The sequence below is a fragment of the Melospiza georgiana genome, chromosome 19 (assembly GCF_028018845.1).
Source record: "Melospiza georgiana isolate bMelGeo1 chromosome 19, bMelGeo1.pri, whole genome shotgun sequence".
Lineage (NCBI taxonomy): Eukaryota > Metazoa > Chordata > Aves > Passeriformes > Passerellidae > Melospiza > Melospiza georgiana.
In genome coordinates, this window is record NC_080448.1 from 7,391,042 (window position 1) to 7,410,480 (window position 19,439).

General features: G+C 50.7%; 1 protein-coding gene across 1 annotated transcript in view; it reads right to left on the reverse strand.

Annotated features, from left to right (window-relative positions):
* Window positions 1-18,078, reverse strand: part of DTX2 (deltex E3 ubiquitin ligase 2) — a 36,022-nt gene extending 17,944 nt beyond the window's left edge. The window contains exons 1-3 of the mRNA XM_058037818.1: window positions 18,004-18,078; window positions 12,218-12,606; window positions 6,838-7,420 (exon numbers count right to left, since the gene is read on the reverse strand). Of these exons, the coding sequence (XP_057893801.1) occupies window positions 6,838-7,420; window positions 12,218-12,530 (896 nt within the window). The 5' untranslated portion in view covers window positions 12,531-12,606; window positions 18,004-18,078. The remainder of the gene's footprint in view (window positions 1-6,837; window positions 7,421-12,217; window positions 12,607-18,003) is intronic.
* Between the last annotated feature and the right edge of the window lie 1,361 nt (window positions 18,079-19,439).

Sequence of the window (19,439 nt, forward strand, 5' to 3'; positions counted from 1 at the left end):
GAATTCTTCTAATAAACTGGAGCACAGGGTCATTACACCTGAGGCTGGAGAAAGCAAACCCAGAGCTGCCCTGGGAAGGGGATCACTGGTAACCATCAAGGCAGATAAGTCCTTCACTCTTTTTTCTACTTGTGAGACTCAAATCCAATCATCCATGAGCTGCAATTTGTATGAAGTTGTGCTGGTTTCAGCTGGGATGGAGTTAATTTCCTTGCTAGTAGCTGGTTTTGATTTAGGGTGAGAAGAATGCTGATAACACAGGGATGTTTTAGTTGCTGCTGAGCAGTGTTTACTCCAAGTGAGGCCTTTTCTGCTCCTCACCCACCCCAGCAGTGAGGAGGCTGGGGGGCACAAGAGGCTGGGAGGGGACACAGCTGGGACACCTGACCCCAAGTGGCCTAAAGAACATTCCAGAACACAGGATGCCATGATCTGTAGCAAAACCAAGGGGAAAACTGAGTGGGGGCTGCTGCTTGGGAATGGCTGGGCAGTGGTCAGTGGGTGTGAGCAACTGCTTGGTGCATCACTTGTTTTGTAGTTTCAATTATTACCAGCATTATTATTTTCCTTCCCTTCTCTGTCCTGTTAAACTGTCTTTATTTTAACCCACAATTTTTATTTTTTTTCTTCCAGTTGTCTCCCCCATTAACCTAGGGGAGGATGGAGAGAGTTGAGGGGCTGTGTGGTGAGAAAATGTCTGCTGGGTTAAACCACAACAGAAGTGAGAAGAGCCCTTGAGATCTGCAGAGAGAAACACAAGATAAGCACTTGATGCATTTGCAAGCAATCAAGTTTGGGGAGCTGTGAGTGCACTGCAGATAAATTATTACCATCCATGAGCCAGGAACCAGATAAATGACCATCCAGGAACCAGTCACTGGTCAGCTGCACTCCTGCTGTAAAGGCAAAGTGTGTCAGCTTTGGCTGCTGGAGGGCTTTGAGCCAACTGATGTGATGATGGAGAAACCAAATCCTTCTTATTTCACTAAATACTCATTCAGTAGCAGCATCTCAGCTGACAGTGCTGTGGGATATGCTGAGCCATCCACTCTGCACCGTGGGAGCAGGGCTGCCACGCTCCCTGAGCTCTGTTACAACTGCAGAAAGTCCAAAGGGTGATGAAATCAAGGGAAATCCACAGAGCTCTGAGGTACCACAGCACTGCCTGGGCAGGTCTGCAGTCACAGTGTGTGGGAGGAAGTGCTGCTGTGCCAAAAAAGGTGAGGAAATGCTCCCAGAGCCTACCCTGGGTCTGAAGTGGGGGCTTAGGGGAGGAAGGGGATGAGGTAACAAGGAAGGATGTTGCTATTGTAGTGTAATGTGGACTGTGCATCCAATAATGGAACAGCACAAGCTCCAGATATTCCAGCATTGCCTCACCAATGCTGGCTTCTGGGGAGAGGTCCTGCTCATTCATTGAAAACAGCTGAGTTAGGAGAAAAAGTGATGTTTTGGGTGAGGGAGATGTGGGCAGCATCAGTGCAAGAGCAAGCAGTGCAGTGTGGAGAGATGAGAAGGAGCCACTGAGCCACCTGCTCCTGCTGCCCATGGAGATTGCTCACCAGGCAGTGCCTCTGACTCCTGGCCAAGTGCTCTTGCAGGTGCTTGCAACACCTGAATTCTCTGAAAGTGTCCTGGTATCAATTCCTCCTTCCTGGTTCAATTCTGTCCTGCTGTTTGCTGCAGCTCCTGCCCTCCCACTGCTCTGTGTGCTGGATGTTCCTGAGTGTAACAGGGATCACCAAATTGTGAATAAAAGGATGTAAAATCAGAGGTTCAGCAAGAAGATTTCCCACCACTGCTTCCCAGGCAGCCTGCTACAGGAGGCAGACAGGGCACACTGAGATTCCAGCATGACAAACCCACTGGCTTCTCCAGAATTTCAACAATCTGCAAGGCCAGTGAGACAGCAAAGCACAAGTACAGCAAGGAGCTGTGTCAACAGCTTGGAATCCAGGGCTGCTGCCACTTCAAACACTGGGTGGCCAGGCTGGAGCCATCACCAGAAGCCTGTAGGGACTCACCTTCTCCACCTGGTATGGCCCTTTCTTCCTTCCTCTCCCCTGCACACAACCAGCAGGCCACAGATCTGTGTATCATGGCATCTGCCAACACTTCTCACAGAGCAGGGCAGCATCTGCTTCACACCAAGTGCTACCACAGCTCCTTAAGGTCCAAACCCCTTCCCAGGGCTGTCAGGTGACATTAATGTCAGCTGGAGCCAGCACCCTGCTGGCTAAAAGGGCTGCAGGACAACTCACAGTGGGCACAGTGGGCACAGCACCAGGGGAGCTCCTGAACACCCAAGGAGCTCATGGGAATGCCTATGGACAAAGCTGAAGGATACAAAGGTGGAGGGAAAGAAGGAAAGGCCCTGGTTTGGGTCATTCCTGATCCTACAAAGCACTGACTGTGTGTTGTTCTCCATGGGAGATTTGGGGTGCAGCACCAGAACACCCCTGTCACAGACATCTTTTATGAAAAATCCTTTCTTTAGGATTTTTTCTCCTGAGAAGATGAGAGGCCTCAGGAACAAACTGTAAACATTGGTTATCTGCTGCTGTGGAATGCAACAGGTGCATCTGTGATTGGTCTCATGTGGTTGTTTCTAATTAATGGCCAATCACAGTCAGCTGGCTCAGATTCTCTGTCTGAGACAGAAGCTTTTGTTATCATTCTTTCTTTTTCTATTCTTAGCCAGCCTTCTGATGAAATCCTTTCTTCTATTCTTTTAGTATAGTTTTAGCATAATATCATAAAATAATAAATCATCCTTCTGAAACATGGAGTCAGATCCTCATCTCTCCCCTTATCCTCAGACCCCTGTGAACACAGTCACACACCCCAGTTCTGTCACCATCCTTTTCCAGCTCCCAAGACCCCCTTTCCTCCTGGTTTTATACAAAATCCTGCTCCCATCAGCTGCCTGCCTTATCTGCAGACACAACCCAGACCAGCAGCCAAAGCCACATAAGCCCAGAGAAGCCTGCAGAGCTGCTGCAGGGATTTGCCTGGCTGGGACATTAATTAATATCCCCCAGAAGATTGCTTCCTGCAGCTTTACTAGCTCATATTACAACAGGGCACTCCTTCCTGAGCTTCAGGAGTGCCTTACTCTGTAATTAGGCAGTGCAGGGAGCTCTTGCCTTAGGGAATTGATGCTTTCCCATGTGGGGTGGGCAGGATTTGCCAGGAGGTGCCTGGGATGCTGGCTAACAGTGCTGAGTAAGGACACAGCCCTTGCCATGGCACACTCCATGTGCAGATTCCAGCACTGCCCATGAGAGAGGCCAGATTCATTAACTGTGTTTAACCCACCAGAGGAAGCTAATGCACCAAGAAGCAAAATAACTTGCCCACATGTATGTAATTTATTAGCAGCACAGCCAAGGATATTAGCATCTAGTTAAGCCTTGGCACTCCTCTCTGGGTTTTCCAGTGGCTTTGACCCTCTTGAGAGCAGGAGGAAATTAAAGTGCATTTGGCAGGGCTGGAGCTCCACCCTCCAGCAAGCAGGAAATGCATTTAATCACCTCAGTGGCACAGCAGCCTGGGCATGCCTGTTCTGGGGGCTACCCCTGCTAGAAATAACTGCCAGAGCCACACAGGGAGCCAGGCAGCTTTCCAGGATGAACTGCACCTCCTTCTCAGCCCTGTCAGAGAGGTGCTGCCATTTTTAGCTGTGTTTTCTAAAGAAATTCACACCCAATTTCTTTAGAAAACACAGCTGCCATTTTTAGCTGTGTCTTCTAAAGAAATTTGGTGTAAACAACTGCACTGCATTTCAAAAACTCCCAGGGAGTTTTTGAGCCCTTCTGCCAGTTGCAGCTCAGCCACCTCTGCAAGTTTAGTGGAGATCAGCAGTTTTGTAAAAGCAAGTAATCTGTCAGGGCTGCTTTGGAGTGAACACAACACGACCTTTAGCAGACTCCAGAGGATGCACCATGGCCCAGTGCTCCCTTCCCTTGGGTCTCTGAGCACAGGAATTGCACATCACAGCTAAGAGAGCACAGCCAGAAACCTGTGGCAGGATAATTAATGCAGGATAATTAACCAAAATGGCCAGACTGTAGGGAGATGCAGGGCACTGACTGCAAGGGAAGGGGAACTAACCACCACACTATGTCTGAGGAGGGGAAGACACAGAACCTAATGGATAAAATAACCCAGGAATGCTCTGGGTTTAGGAATTAAATGAAACACATTGTTAGAGTTTGCTACTCAGGTTTCCCCTAATTCACAGAAATTAAAGGATTTTCTGCTGGGACATGGGTTCCATGAGCCTGAGCCTGTAACTCCAGCCAGGAACAATTACACCCAGCCAGTGGCATTTCCTGCCAACCCCAGCACTGGGCTGATGGGGAAAAGCCATCCTGAGCTGGCAGCTGGGGATGAAAAAGTCCCTTTGACACATGGCACCCTGCTGGAAGACAGAGATTGCCCCCCTGTGTGCACTTGTTGTTCTGGCAGGGATAAAGGAGAGCTGCAAAACTAATCCCAAAGGAGTGAAGACCACAGCCCAAGGGACAGACAGACAGCACACAGGTCTGACAGCACTCACACACTCCCTGGCACCCAAAGAGCTGCCACCTGCCCTGTGTGCCATAGATTTACCTGTACAATCCCCCAGAAAGGCTGGCTTGGCTGGGGGTGATTGCCAGGACACCAACACAACACAAACAGCTGAGCTGCAAAACAGGTTCCAACAGCCCAACCTCAGCCAGCCATGGGCACATCCTGGCCACCCCTCTCCTCTCAGTCAGCACTGCCTGGGCCATGGGCTCAGTTCATGGTCAGGAGCCTGTGACAATCCCCTCCAAGCATCTCTGTCCCATCCTCCCTCCACCAGGAGCACACAACATACCCAGACCCTGATCAGCTCCAGACAGGCTTGTGGGGCAACTGCTGCAGCACTTGGCTCTTCCTGCTCAACCTCCCCACCCTGAGTCACTTTGCAAATCTTTTGGGGGCTCCAGGCAGCCCAGTGACCCCATGCACCCACCAGAAATTCCTGTGAGAGGGGGAATTTGGCATCTTCTTCAGGAGACAGGCAGAGTCTTACTGGGGGCTGATTTTCAGCCCTGCTTGAAAGTGACTAGAACTGAGAAGCACTGTGGATGCTTAAGGCAACACAAAAAATCACCAGGTGGAAAAAAAGCACCAAAAAAAGACCGTGAGAAAGAAGAACAGGATGTCAGAAGTCATTTCACTTGGGTGACCCTCAACAGGGTAAAGTCCTGACATGACACTAAGAAAAACATCTCAAGATTCACAGCCTTGTTTAAAACACAAATGAGATGCAAAACAAAGCTCAAACCCCTGTGCCTCATGCAATTAGCAGAATGTGCTTCTAAGATCTCTTACCTCTGTACTTGGACAGGTAAGTCAGCCCTGGCAAGTTCCCTGCAGTTTCTCAGGGGTTCAACAGCTGGATTACTCCCAGTGAGGTGAGTGTAAGGCTCTGCCACTTCCAGCCACTCACAAACAGAGGGAGCAGTCAGCCAGCCCTTGCTGGGTCACACTTGGTGCCAGCACTGCCACAGACAGGCCACACACACCTCTGCCAGCAAGGGCTGGAGCACAGGAAGAGTTAAGATCCTGCAAGTGGAATAACCAACTGTGGCTGGCCCCAGCAGCCTGTGCCATGGAGAGGAGCCAGGCTGTCAGACCACAAGCCTCTGCTTTTCACTGAGCTGGCAGCAACCAAAAGGCCTCAAGAGAAGTGAGGCTCTTCCTCCCCCACCAGTAAGGTGCAAACACAGCCCTCCTTTGGCTCTAGCTGACAGGAGCTGAAATCCTGGGCTGAGAGATGCACACTGGTTCCAGAGAAGAGCCATAGTGAAAATGGATCCAGTGGCACCTCTGCTCTTCATCACCACTTAGCCTGAAAAACAACTTGATTTTCACAGGGAGTTCATGAAGTCCTAGCCACATGCAATGAGTCCTGTGGTCCCTCCTTGAAGAGGAAAAGAGGAAGAGCTTAGAATGCAGAGCAGTGTTCCACTCTACTGCCTAATTTGAATTAAATAGGTGTGTTTACAAGTCCCCTTTTCCTTCACTGAATTCCCCTCAAAGTTGTTTTCTAACCTAACTCAAAATACCACTGCTCACTATTAATTTTCTCAAGCCTTCAGAATCCCAACTTGAGTGAACTGGCCTGTGGTTCAGGGAGACTGGTAGACAGGGATTGTATTTCAAATGGGAAAAAAAGAGGTAGAAAGCAGAGGGGAAGTCTTTTCATCCACTGTACTGGACATACAGGCACAAACCTCTCTTTCCTAGGGACAAGACCCTTGTGGGAGGTCCTGTGGGATAGAGAGGCTCCTGGATGCAGACCTGAGCACAGCAGATCTCTTGGACACACACATGGTATTTAAAGGTGAATTAGGATCTCTTGGACACACACATGGTATTTAAAGGTGAATTAGGATCTCTTGGACACACACATGGTATTTAAAGGTGAATTAGGATCTCTTGGACACACACATGGTATTTAAAGGTGAATTAGGATCTCTTGGACACACACATGGTATTTAAAGGTGAATTAGGATCTCTTGGACACACACATGGTATTTAAAGGTGAATTAGGATCTCTTGGACACACACATGGTATTTAAAGGTGAATTAGGATCTCTTGGACACACACATGGTATTTAAAGGTGAATTAGGATCTCTTGGACACACACATGGTATTTAAAGGTGAATTAGGATCTCTTGGACACAGATATGGTATTTAAAGGTGAATTAGGATCTCTTGGACACAGATATGGTATTTAAAGGTGAATTAGGATCTCTTGGACACACACATGGTATTTAAAGGTGAATTAGGATCTGTACCTGACTCCATTAGATGCTGCCAATGCTGCACTGAGGCTCCCAGTCTGAGCCAAAACCAAGGTGCTCTGTGCATTGAGTCTTGGTGTTGACCTCGCTCCAGTCAAAGCGGGTTTGTTATAGGGCACGAAGCCGACGTTGGAAGAACTTCCAGACGCTGTCCTCCCGGGAACCTGGTGAGCAGCGGCAGAGTTGGGAGAGTTTGTGGAGTGTCGGTAGCGCGTGGTGATGGGGCCAGTCCCGCTGTTTGGCCAGCACTGCTGGCAAGAACATCCCACCCCAGTGTGCAGGGGCGTGGTGGAGGTGGTCACCGGGTACGGGGCGTCCAAGCGCCTCTGGACGCTGCGGCGGAAGCGCGTGCTCTTGTTGGTCTGCACCTGAGCCACAAAGTCAACTTCATAGTTGTAGCCCAAGGGCCCCAGATCCACTCGCTGGTGGTTGGTGGCACGGGCCTGCTCCAGGAACACGCAGACGTTCATCTCGTACGGGGACCAGCCGCCCTCGTCGTTCTGCCACTCCCACACCACGCCCTGGCCAGCGGCAGAGTCCCCCGGGAAGACGTGCCTGCGGACAGCCCGCATGGTCCCTGTGGGGAGAGCAGGGCACAATGAACACAGCTGCAGGGACATCTTTTATGGAAATCCCTTTCCTTGGGATTTCTCCTCCTGAGAAGCTGAGAGGCCTCAGGAACAAAATGTAGACAATGGTTATCTGCTGCTGTGGAATGCAACGGGTGGATCTTTGATTCGCCCATGTTGGTTGTTTCTAATTAATGGCCAATCACAGTGAGCTGCCTTGGACAAAGAACCCGAGCCACAAACCTTCCTTCTTTCTCTATTCTTAGCTGGCCTTCTGAAGAAATCCTTTCTTCTATTCTTATAGTATAGTTTTAATGTAATATATAGTATAGTTTTAATGTAATATATATCATAAAATAATAACTCAAGCCTTCTGAAACATGGAGTCAGATCCTCTTTGCCTTGGACAAAGAACCCGAGCCACAAACCTTCCTTCTTTTTCTATTCTTAGCTGGCCTTCTGAAGAAATCCTTTCTTCTATTCTTATAGTATAGTTTTAATGTAATATATATCACAAAATAATAAATCAAGCCTTCTGAAACATGGAGTCAGATCCTCGTCTCTTCCCTGAACCTGAGACCCCTGTGAACACTGTCACACACAACCATTTAGCCAGCAGAGAACCAAGAGGGATGTTGTCCTGGGGATTTGTTTCTGCACAGATCCACACTGCCTTTTTCTCACTGTCCCTTCAAGAAGGACACTAAAAGATCTTCTCTTCCCAAAAGGGCTGGGTTTGCTCATGAAGCTCAGAAAAACGCAACATCCCTGAGATCCCTGTCCCTCTGCCAAATCTGATTGTGGGCTGGCAGCAGGTTCAAAAGCTGCAAGGAGGAAGGGTGGGAAAGGAGGGAAGGAGAGAGGATGCAGACGCAGACACACCCAAGCACAAAGGCACAGTGATCACATATGCCTCCCTGACGTTAAAGGGAAAAAAAAGGAAAAAGAAAAAAAAAATCAGGCTGAGGCACAGATCTGGTTAAAAAAAAAACAACTCCCACAGCCTTGACAACAGAGTAACTATAGAGACAAGACACCATCGGGAAGTACTTTGTAGGAGCACTTAAGGGGCTGAACACCCACTTTGTTACACAAGGGACGGGGAAATTTCAGTCTTGGGAGAGTGGGGGAAGTCCCACAAGGGGCAAGGGCAAAGACTCTGGAGAAGGGCAAACTTCTGACTGCTGAGAGAGAGAGCAAGGCTAGAGAGGGGAAGACAATGAAGTGACTTAAAACTGGAGAGAGCAGCTGTTCAGACAAAGGAGAGAAATGGAAGGAGAAACTCTACTCTTGCAAGGCCGCTCGACAGCGACAGCTGGAGCTCGAACTCCCTGGAAGCCTGGCTTTCCAGGATGACTCCACTCCTGGGTATTTCATCCCTTACTTCAAAAAAGCAGCAGCCTAATGAGAGGGAAGGAAGCCACCAAACAGGACAGAAGCTCTGTAATCTTTGAAAATGGGTTCTTGCAGCAGGGTCAAAACTGCTACTGCAGGAAAAAACCCTCAGCAGCATTCTGCACAGAGAAAGAGGAGCAGGAAAGGCTGTGGGGAAGGCAAGTCTGGGGATCCAAGAAGGTGAGGGTGAACAGGGGTGCAGTGAGATGTTATAGCACAGGATGAGTTCAAAGAAGAGCACCAAGAGAAAAAAAAAATAAAATACAGCCTCTAAAGAGGTCATGAGAGTTATGGCACTATGTTCCAGGACCCCAGGTGAAAACTGGCACGTTTACAAAGGCCCACACCTAAAGCCTGAGGAGAATTGCCCCAGGATATCACTGGAGACTCTGTGGGGCACAGACAATCCAGGCAGGCTTCACACCCAACAAGCACATCCCAAAGAAGAGGGAGGACAGCCCATGTGGGACTCCACACTGCCAGAATCCAACTGCTGCTGTGTTCAGGCTCTGCCTGCTGGCATGAGGATCATGCTGCTCTTATTGTACCCAACAGCTGTGAAAACTGTAACTGTTTCCTTATCTCAGCACTGCTGGAGCTCCAGAGCTGACACAAAGGCCAAGGTTCTCTCCAAGGCAGAATGTGCCAGACCAAGGACTTGTGTTTCTGCTCCAGAGCAGCACCAAGCACCCTGCTTATTGTAGAGCAGGACTCTCCAGTGACACCAGCCAACAAACATCTCAGCAGCACACTTAAAACACCACAGCAACCTCCCCAACAGCTCAACCATGGAGCTCAGGATTCCTGTGGCACCAGACCTTCCTCTGGCAGAAACTATCAGAACCAAGATGACCTTCCCAGCCTGGAATTGATGCCTGAGTGGAAAAGCAGACTAAACAGCCAAAAGCAAAGTCTAGCAATGACTTCTCCTATCCAGCAAGTTTCAGAAACACAAACAGCCTCAAAAGGTGGATAACTTCAGGAATGAACCCCTGAGCAGGAGGAGGATGGGACTGGACTGGGAATGAGATGGTGAGACATGAGTGCAGGGAACCTGCTCCCAGAGAAAGGGGACTGCTACAGGTAAGACAAGGTATCCAGTGGGACACATCTCAGGACATTAGCAAGGCTTCCCCTGCTCCACTGGCAGCTCAGAAGCTAAAAGAGCACAAAGAGGACTGCAGGACTTGCAAGCAACTTGTGTTTTTAACACCCTCAAACAGCAGTAGAAAGAAGATTTTTTTAGGAGTCAACAACAAGAGCAAGGCAATGTGCTTGGAAAACATCTCCCTTCCCCCAGGCTGGCTGGGAAACTGGCATTCCTCTCCAGGGTGGGCAAACAGCTGTGGGGAGAGGACAACTCCTGCTGCTCCCCTGCACTCACTCCCAGCTAATCTGCCTTGAGCAGCAGCTGAAGCCCACAGCTAATTCTGCCCCAAGATCCCCCCGCACAGCTGTCACTCCCTGCTGCTGGGGACGCTGCTCCCCTTAACACTGGCTTCCTGTTATTCTCCCTGGCTTCCTTTGAAGAGCCTATTTATCTGTCTAATAGCTAATGAGCAGAATACAACAGCCTATTTTTTGCACTGTTTAAAGATTTTTCATGGGGATGTTTCCTGTAGAGATTCTTTTCTCCAGCACATGACAAAGTTCAGCTGGCGGCTGGCTCAGGAGGGCTCATGTTGAAGGCAGAGCCTTGCAGAGGGAAAAAGCTTTGCTCAGAACTGGGCCATGGCAAGGGGATGTGAGAGCTTTTCCAACAGTCACATTGCAGAGCACACAGGTATTTGTGGAGAGAGTTCACAGCACGGATCAGCATCCCTTTGGATCAATGGGAAACACTGCAGGAGAGCTGTGGAGCAGAATCAGCCTTTTTGTTATTAACTCAGACTCAGATCTAGTGGAAAGATGAGATCATATCAGCCAACAGCATTTCCAGAATTGAACTGGACTGTCCCCCAGAGAAGAACAGCTCCAAACCACCCTAAAATGGACAATATTCACTGGCTGTTTTGAGATCTTTTGAGGACCTAAAGAGATCTTTGAGGACCTAAAGAGATACAAACCCTCTAAGGACAGACAGCTGTACCTGTGGAAAAGAATGTCCCATTCACACTGGGACACATTTCACCCACCCCACAGGCTCTCTGCTCACCTTCAGCACAAGGCTTAGGGCTGCTGCCCACAGGTTGGAGCACTGGCTGGAAGGGCCAGAGGCTGGAAGGCTCCTTCACAAGTTTGGCATGAAAAAAACCAGGAGAGAAACAGCTGCTGGTGCCAGCTCTGGTGGTCCACACTGTACCACTCAAAGCCACAGCCTCAGCTGGCCTTCCAGGTGTTTGAACAGGCCAAGCTGAGCACACCTGCCAGACATCCAGCTTAGAAGCTCCTCACCTCACCCAGGACACCACTAGATAAACTCAGCCTAAGGTCACCAAGTCAGAATAAAAACACGGATGCAGCTGTGATGACCACTGACATTTGCTCCAACCACTTCCCTTTCCTGCTGGAACTGGCTGATCATGCAGTTAATTCAAAATATTGCTCATTTACTGTTTCAACTGGCAAGAAACCAGCACATGCCCCTCTACAAAGCTTGGCATGATGCTCAACTGCGTCCTGGAGTGATGGGAGAGACACTGACAAAGGGGAAACTGATGGATGAAAAACTTTCCAAAGCAGCCATTCATCTGGGGCATGTAATTCGGGATCTCCCTGGATTTTCCAGGGATGAAGTGCATGCATTCCATCCTTGCCCTTTTTCTAAGCTCCAGCTGCTCAGCACATCTGCAGCAAAAAAGGGCAGGAGTCATCTCTGCAAATTCTGAGCTGCTACTCCCAGTGACCCCAGAGACAGGAGAATGAAAAGGAGGTTTCAATTCTGCTGTTGATCCCACCCTGCCCTTTCTCCCTGGGAGGAAGCGAGCCGGGCTCACCCAGCACAAGTGGAGGGAAGATTCTGCTGCAGCGTTTTGGTGTCGTGCGGGGGCTGCAGGCACTCACAAGCAGCTTGAGCAGGGCTGCATGCCAAGGCAAAGCAGCTGGCACTCCAACTCCAGAGGGAGCAAGGGATTCAAGCAGGAGGGTTGGAATCGTAAAAAGGCCTTTTTTACGCAAGTGATCTTGAATGGATTGGGGGGGGAGGGAAGTTTCCAGCTCTGAGAGCTCTGGCTCACAGGCTGGGAGCTCCAGGGGTCCCCTGATGATGCTCCTGAAGAGATCATGGCTGTCTGCCTGCCCCCAGCTCCAGAGATTTTTCCACACAGCATTAGGAGAGCAGCAGATGCTGCTCAGATGCTCACAGAGCTGCCCAGCATGGTAACAAACAGCTTTGCAGGGCTCTCATACACAGCACGAGGCCCTGCTTGTCCCCAAGCACACCAGCAGAACGGGTGGGGAATCTCCCTTACCTGTATCCTGCCGGAACTGTGTCAGGCTTGGAATGTCGATGACATAGGGAGCCAAGGCGGGATCGGCGTGTCCCAAAGGAATGCTGCTGACCAGCCCCGACCCCGAGCGCCGGCCCTTCTGCTGCGAGGCCTGGATAACCTGCTCAATGTAGCTGCAGACATTGCCTCGGTACGGCCTCCACCTGCCGAACTCATCCTGCCACTCCCACACGGCCACAGCCGTGGAGCCGCCGCCGTGCCCCGCGGCAGAAGCGGGCGGGCCCGAGGGCGCGGCCGAGGCTGAGCCGCCTCCCGCTCCCTGAGCTGCGGCCATGCTCCTCCCTGAGCTCCGGGCACCAGCGGCTCCGAGGGGCAGCCCAGCTGGCCTCACACCATCTTCTCCTGGGCACCTGCGGCAAGAAACACAGAGAGCACAAGGAGCTGAGAATGATGTCCCAAATCACCCCACATCATACAAGCCATCTGAGCTGGCCTTACACCATCTTCTCCTGGGGACCTGCAGCAAGAAAGAGAAAGCACAGGGAGCTGAGAACGATGTCCCAAATCACCCCACCCCACATCACATAAGAGAGAGTGTCGTGGGGTGACAGCCTTTATCCCAATATCGTGTGTTGTGTCTGGCAGCTGTGCCTTTTCTCTCTTCCCCCCCCTCCCCGGCCGTCTTGCTGCGGCAGGGCGGGGAAGAGAGGGGGGGAGTGTTTGACCAGGCCTTTTGGCTTTTGGCTGCTTGGCTTGGCTAGCCGCTTTGCTTGCTTGCTTTCTGCTTTTTGCGCTGTTTTTTTTTTTCCTTTTCTTTTGTTCCCTCTTTCTTACCCTCCCCTGAAGGTACTGGACCGGCTCCGGACCTGACCTGAGACGTCCAGGACACCTGGAGCTTGCAAGAGAAGCTCAGCACCCTTCACAACACAGTCTCTTTTCTTTTCTTTTCTTGTGTTGGGGAGTGTTCTTTTGTTATTTGTAAATAAATAGGTTTTGTTTTCCACTTTGCTCCTCCGAGAAATTCCTTCCCGAACCCGGTGTTGGGTGAGGGGTGGTTGGAGGTTTGTTTTGTTTGGAGGGCTCCCTTTTGGAGATTTCCCCTAATTTGTCCTAAACCAGGACAGAGGGGAACAAGCTCTGACTTTCACAGAAGATGTCCACTATGGATTAAGGGACTCCAGAGAAGCAGACTGGCCTCAGAACCCTCTGGCTGAGGGTGAATGAGGTACCACCACTTACTCCCTGCCAGTGCTGGCAATCTGTGCTAATTGAGGGCAAGCACTCTTCAGGGAGACTCTGTTTCCTATGGTTTGTGGCACCAAACACCACCTGAGCCACCAGACATCTGTACCAAACCCTCCCTGTGTCAGGCAGACCTGCAAGCCCTGGCATGAGCTCAGACAGACACTCAGCAGCCAGCAGTGTGCCAAGGCAAGCTGCCATTCTGCCCCTTGCCCATGCTCAGCACTGCTCCTGGCAGCACCACAGTGACCACCCCAATGCTGGCCAAACACTCGTTCACAGAAATGACTGAGTCACACAAACGGTTCCCAAACCCTTCACACTGATCTGAGCTCCAGGGCTACACCATCAGCTCCATTCAGGCTTCTGATCACTTAGTTTTGGCCCAGGATGAGTCCTGTGACTCCTGTGAGGCATTACACATGCAAACAGAGCCAGGAAACAACTCTTAATGCACAGTTTGCAAATCACGGTACAAACTCTTCTTTAGTTCAGTGTGATCCCAGCAAAAAACAGATGGGAAGGAGTACAAGAGAGCCAGGAGGAACACAGGGCACAATCAACTGCCTGTGCTGAGGGCACTGATTTAGGAGATCTTCAAGATCAAAGCACACCTATTTGCAGCTTCTCAGTTGAAAAACAAGGACCGTCTTGAAACGAGGGACAAGCAGCATTAGAGACTCAAGCCCTTAAGAGATGATTTGGAGAAGAACAGAGAAAGAGTAGGAGCCCAAGGACCAGACAAAGACACAAAGGACAGTGAATAAATTCCAACAACAAGAGATCACCACTCTCAGCCTCCAAGGGATGTAAAAAGAACAGATCCAAAGGCATCACGTGATCACCAGAGGTCTGATATTTAACATTCCTTATCTGTTGTGTCATTCCAAGGAATCCTGTCCAAACTATCTGCACACACATCTGTCCAAATGCTGGACAACCACTTGGAGATCCCCACGTTAGTGCTCGTGTGTAGGTGGATTCGGCTGTGAATGAGTGGAACTCATTTTGTTTTAAAATAAATTCTCCTTCTCCCTTGCGAGGCCTCGCGTCATTGACTGCTCGCTTAACTCCCAGCAGCCAGCAGGGAGCCGTGAGCTTCCTCCCCGTCCAATGGAGGAGTTCAGGTCTCCCAAGAGGCAGAGCAGCAGTGGGTGGCTTCCACTGGAGGATGCCATCTGCACAGAGAATGACATCCCTGCCGGATGGGGGAAGAGCCCACGCTCCGTGGAGCGTCCCATCCGTCACGCCCGTGTGGCTTGATAGCTTAAAAAAGACAGAGGAGAGTGAGCACAGAACAGACACACCCACCCACACGTCTGCATTCATAAGAGGAAGGCAACAGTTTCCCCAGGAATTCAGTGTAAATCACTTCATGAGCTGCTCTGAGATTTTATACAACACCCTCAGCTCAACTGGTCTCGGTGACAAACCAACATCACCAAGATGCTACCCTGGTCTCTGCTATTAATCTTTTCCTAGGAATCCATTCCAAGGACAGTTATTTCACTGCTCCAAACAGCAAATTAAGACTTAAGGTATCAAATCCAACACCTGCCTCTGCCACTTCTTTTATTAACCCATGCCACGATACACCTGCCCCAAAAGTCATATAAAATAAAGAGTCAGTAGTTTGGAGTCAGTAGTTACAGAAAAAAAAAAAAAACCAAAACCAAAACAAAACCAAACAAAAAAAACCCCACAAAACAAACATATAGAAGCACTTTATGGCAGGTTTCACACCAACACTTTTCCAGCTCAAGGACCACCAGCATTGTCCATGCTCAACTCAGAGCAAAAGCCAGGCTGTGGCATTTTCTGTCCCCCCCCAGCTGCACGAGGTGCTCTGAACCCCAAATACAGAACCAACACTGTTTTTCCCCCCCGAAGTTGTCACCAAACATTAATCAGCAGCCACACGCAGAGCAGGGAGGAGAGGGAGGCTGTGAGGAGGCACCCAGCGGCTCCTTTTCCTTCCTTTCTGAAACAGCAGCAGGAAATGCAAACAAGCAGACACCGAGGCAGAAAAGCCACCTCCTTCCTTCCCGTGCCACCTCACACTCAGGGGTGACAGCAGGGTGACACCAGCCTGTCCCTCAGCCCCGGGTGGCAGCGATGCTGTGAGTGCTGCAGCACACGTGCAGGTGCTGCACGCGAGCGTCGCGTGCTCCAGCATCCACTTCCCCATCAGAGAGGGAAAATATTTCCTGTGCTGGGACTGCTGCTCCAAAGGAGGAGCAAGGGGAGCATTTCAGCCTCCTGCCAGCTCTTGCTAAAGCTGCTGGAGCCAGCAGCTGCTTGCATGGATTGGGAAGTGAGGAATGTGGGAGAGCATCAGTAAGCCAGAATTACACAAGTCCTGCAGTAATGGCAAATAACAAAGAAAAGACCTAAAGCTGCAGTTCCTGATTTCTCTTTGAGAGTTCAGCAGCACACAAATAGTAAAAGTTGAGAAATTCAATACTGGAGCTGGTTGTACAGTGCTCAGCATTACACCACAGCAAAAAGGGTTTGGGGAAGAGTGGGACGTGGTTTGGGATGTGTTACACATCCCAGCTCACATCTTTACTCAAATCCCATGGACTAGAACTCTTCACCTCAAGCTTTAAAAGTACCTGGAAAAGCTGAAATTCACATCAGCCCTAAAAGCTCTTATTCACCAAACAGTTGTAGCTCCAGTCACAAAATCCTCTGAGCCACCCTTCCTCCAGTGAAAACAAAACCTTGGCTAATTCAAGTGCAGACTTAAATATTCCAGCCAGATGCCCTTCACTCTGAAGGTATTTGGCAACACTGGCTCAGAGTCTGAGCATGGATTTGTTTGGTTGGAACTTTACTCCCAGCACAACCTCTGAAACATTTGTCCACATGGCTTTAATTGGGGACTTGGACAGGAAAAAAGCTGAGTGCATTTCAGATGTGTTTTCCAGCAGCTTCACTCCCTGCTCCTCCAACTCCAGCAAATGGTGGTGAGAAAGCTGGAGAATGGAAATTGAACCTTTGAAAGCGGTGTTTAATTCTCTGCTCTACTTCCAGAAAGCAGAATTCTCTTTCGCTTTAAATGCAGGATCTTAAAATTCACGGGTCTGAGATGATTTCTAAAAATGCCAACTCCTTTTGTTAAGTTTCTGAACTTGAATTGCCAGAGCTGATAAAAGTTATCACGAAATGCAAGCTTGTACCTGGAAAAGAAAAGGAGCCTCGGGAGCTCTTGAGCTGGGCTGAATTAAAAATAAAAACCACCAGATTGGTAAAATAAGAGACTTTCCAGCAGGTTGTTCAGAAAAGAGAGCGCCCAGGAGGGATCGTTAAACATCACGACACCACTTTTAGAGACAGGGCTGGGAAGGCACCACAGATCCCATGGGAAGAGATTAGCCAGGGATTAGGGGAGCACACAAAGCACAGGGAGCCCACAGGGCTGCAGTAAAACGTGACCCTGTGCAGGGGGCACGACTGGAGCAGCATTACAGGTGCCCTGTGCCCTCCCCCGACCCCAAACCAGCTGAGCTGCACTTGTGGGCACAGCAAAACGCGATGCAACAGGACTGGAAGCTGTTGCCAGGTAATTCACACCCAAACACACCTTCCCTTACACAAGCACCCAGCACCGATCAGCGCCAACCAAAGAGAAAGAACAGAGAAAGACGCAGATCCATCCCGGTCCTGCCCTAAGCTGATCCTCACGGCACAAGGTGCCTGGCTTGACAGCCAAAACAACACAAGAAATAAAACCCGGCTGCTCCAAATCTGGACTGCTTCCATTCAAAACAAGCTTTTAAGCAAGTTCCCCTCGGAGGGGGAAAATAGAGACGGAACAAAGCGTTTGCCTGACAGTTCAGCCGAGGGCTGGTTTCGGGCACGGGTGAATTGAGAAACTGAGGCAGCGAGAGGAGGGCAGGTACAGCCAGACACAGATCCCACCCGGCCACGGGATCTCACCACACTTTGCGTGCAGCCCGACCGCTCCTGGGTCCTTCTGGGCATGCAGGGGGGTTGTTATTTACGGGGAGATCGCTGATTTGTGAGGTGAGAGCCTGGCACCATCTGGAGGGCTCCTCCAACTCCCCAATGCCTTCGGCTCGTGGCAGGAGCCCCTGGAGCTCCGGAGGGGCCAAGCCGGGTCCCGCCTGAGGAGCCCATGGGGGCCGCCCGCCCCTCAGGGAGCTCCCCCGGCCCTGGGCAGCACCGCCACCACCGCAGCCGCTGCTGGCGCCCACCGCCCCCGGTACCACAGACACCCCCGGGCTGTCCGGGCGACACCGACCGCTCCGGAAGGTGCGGCGGGGCGGGGGCCTGGTGCGAGAGGAACAGCGCCCGTTCCCGCGGGCCCACGGGACCCCAGGCAGGCCGGGCCCGGAGCGGCCGCAACCGCCCCGGCGGTCCCTCGCGAACGGCCCGGGCTGCGCGGCACAGGGAACGGGGTGCCGGGGGTGCCCGCCCGCGGGTGCCCGCCCCGCGAAGCACAGCCCGGCCCAACCCGACCCAGCTCCCCGTCCCGGCGCCGCCGCTGTCCCGCTGTGCCCCGGTCCCGTCACCGCTCAGCCGCGCCCCCGGCCCCTCACCCCGAGCAGGGCCCGGCGCCGCCGCTCCCGGCCCGCGGTCACGGAACCTCCGCGCGTGCGCACCAGAGACCGCCGGGGGCCAGCTGAGGGGGCGGGGCCCAGGGGGCGGGGCCACACGGGGAGGGAGGGACGTGATTGGTGGAGGCGTGAGGGAGAGGAACGGCGAGCGTGAGGCGGGGTGGGAGCGAGGCTGGTAATGAGTGTGATAATGAATATGGTAATGATATGGTAATGAGTGTGATAAAGACTGTGAGTGTGCGGGACGGAGTGTGGAAATGAGTGTGATAATGAATATGGTAATGAGTGTGGTAATGAATATGGTAATAAATATGGTAGTGAGTGTGTGAGAGCGAGTGTAGTAGAGTGATAATAAGTGTGATAATGAATATGGTAAAGAGTGTGCGTGTGCTGAACTGAGTGTGGTAATGAGTGTGATAATGAATATGGTAATGAGCGTGATAAAGAGTTTGAGTGTGCAGGGCAGAGTGTGGTAATGAATGTAATAATAAGTATGATAATGAATATGGTAATGAGTGTGAATGTTCGGGACTGAGTGTGGTAATGAGCGTGATAATAAATATGGTAATGAGTGTGATAAAAAGTGTGAGTGTGCAGGACCAAGAGTGGTTATGAATGTGATAATGAATATGGTAATAAGTGTAATAATGAGTGTGAGGGACCGAGGGTGGTAATGAGTGCGATAATGAGTGTGGTAATGAGTGTGTGATAGTGATAATGAGTGTGTATGATACTGTGTGATAGTGCAAGTGGGCAATGTGTGACAGTGAGTGTGTGACAGTGAGCGTGTGTTAGTGACTGTGTGTGAGATAGTGAATGATAATGAGTGTGTGAATGATTGTGTGTCACAGTGAGTGCGAATGGATCATGAAAAGTGATTGTGTAAATGATAGTGACAGTGATAGTGTGTGAGAGAGAGAACTGGTGGTGTGTGTATGTGGGACAGCGGGAGTGTGACAATGTGTGTGATGGTGTGGGGGTGTGTGTGACTGTGCACGAGTGTGATATTGTCCATGTGAGTGTGATACCATCCGTGTGAGTGTGAGCATGGGTAGTACTGAGGGGTGAGACATTACTGCTCCTCCATCACCACCCTTGCAAGATGTGTGTGTGTTTATTTAGGAATTCCTTTGATCCTGGAGCATCTTGGAGGTGCTGCATCACTTACTCATGCTCTCTTCGAGGCTGGTCAGACCCCACCTGGGTTTTTCCCTTTCCTGGGACCCCCACCAACACCTCAGCAGCAGTAATTAAAGAACCCCAGAACCAGAGAATAATTTAGGCTGAAAAAGCCCCTTAAGATCATCACAACTCCTTCTGAACCAGGAAATGTTCACCAGTCCTTATCAAATGACTTGAAACCTCCCTGAACTTTATACCCAGCAGCACTGATTCACCCAGACCATGGTACACCTGCC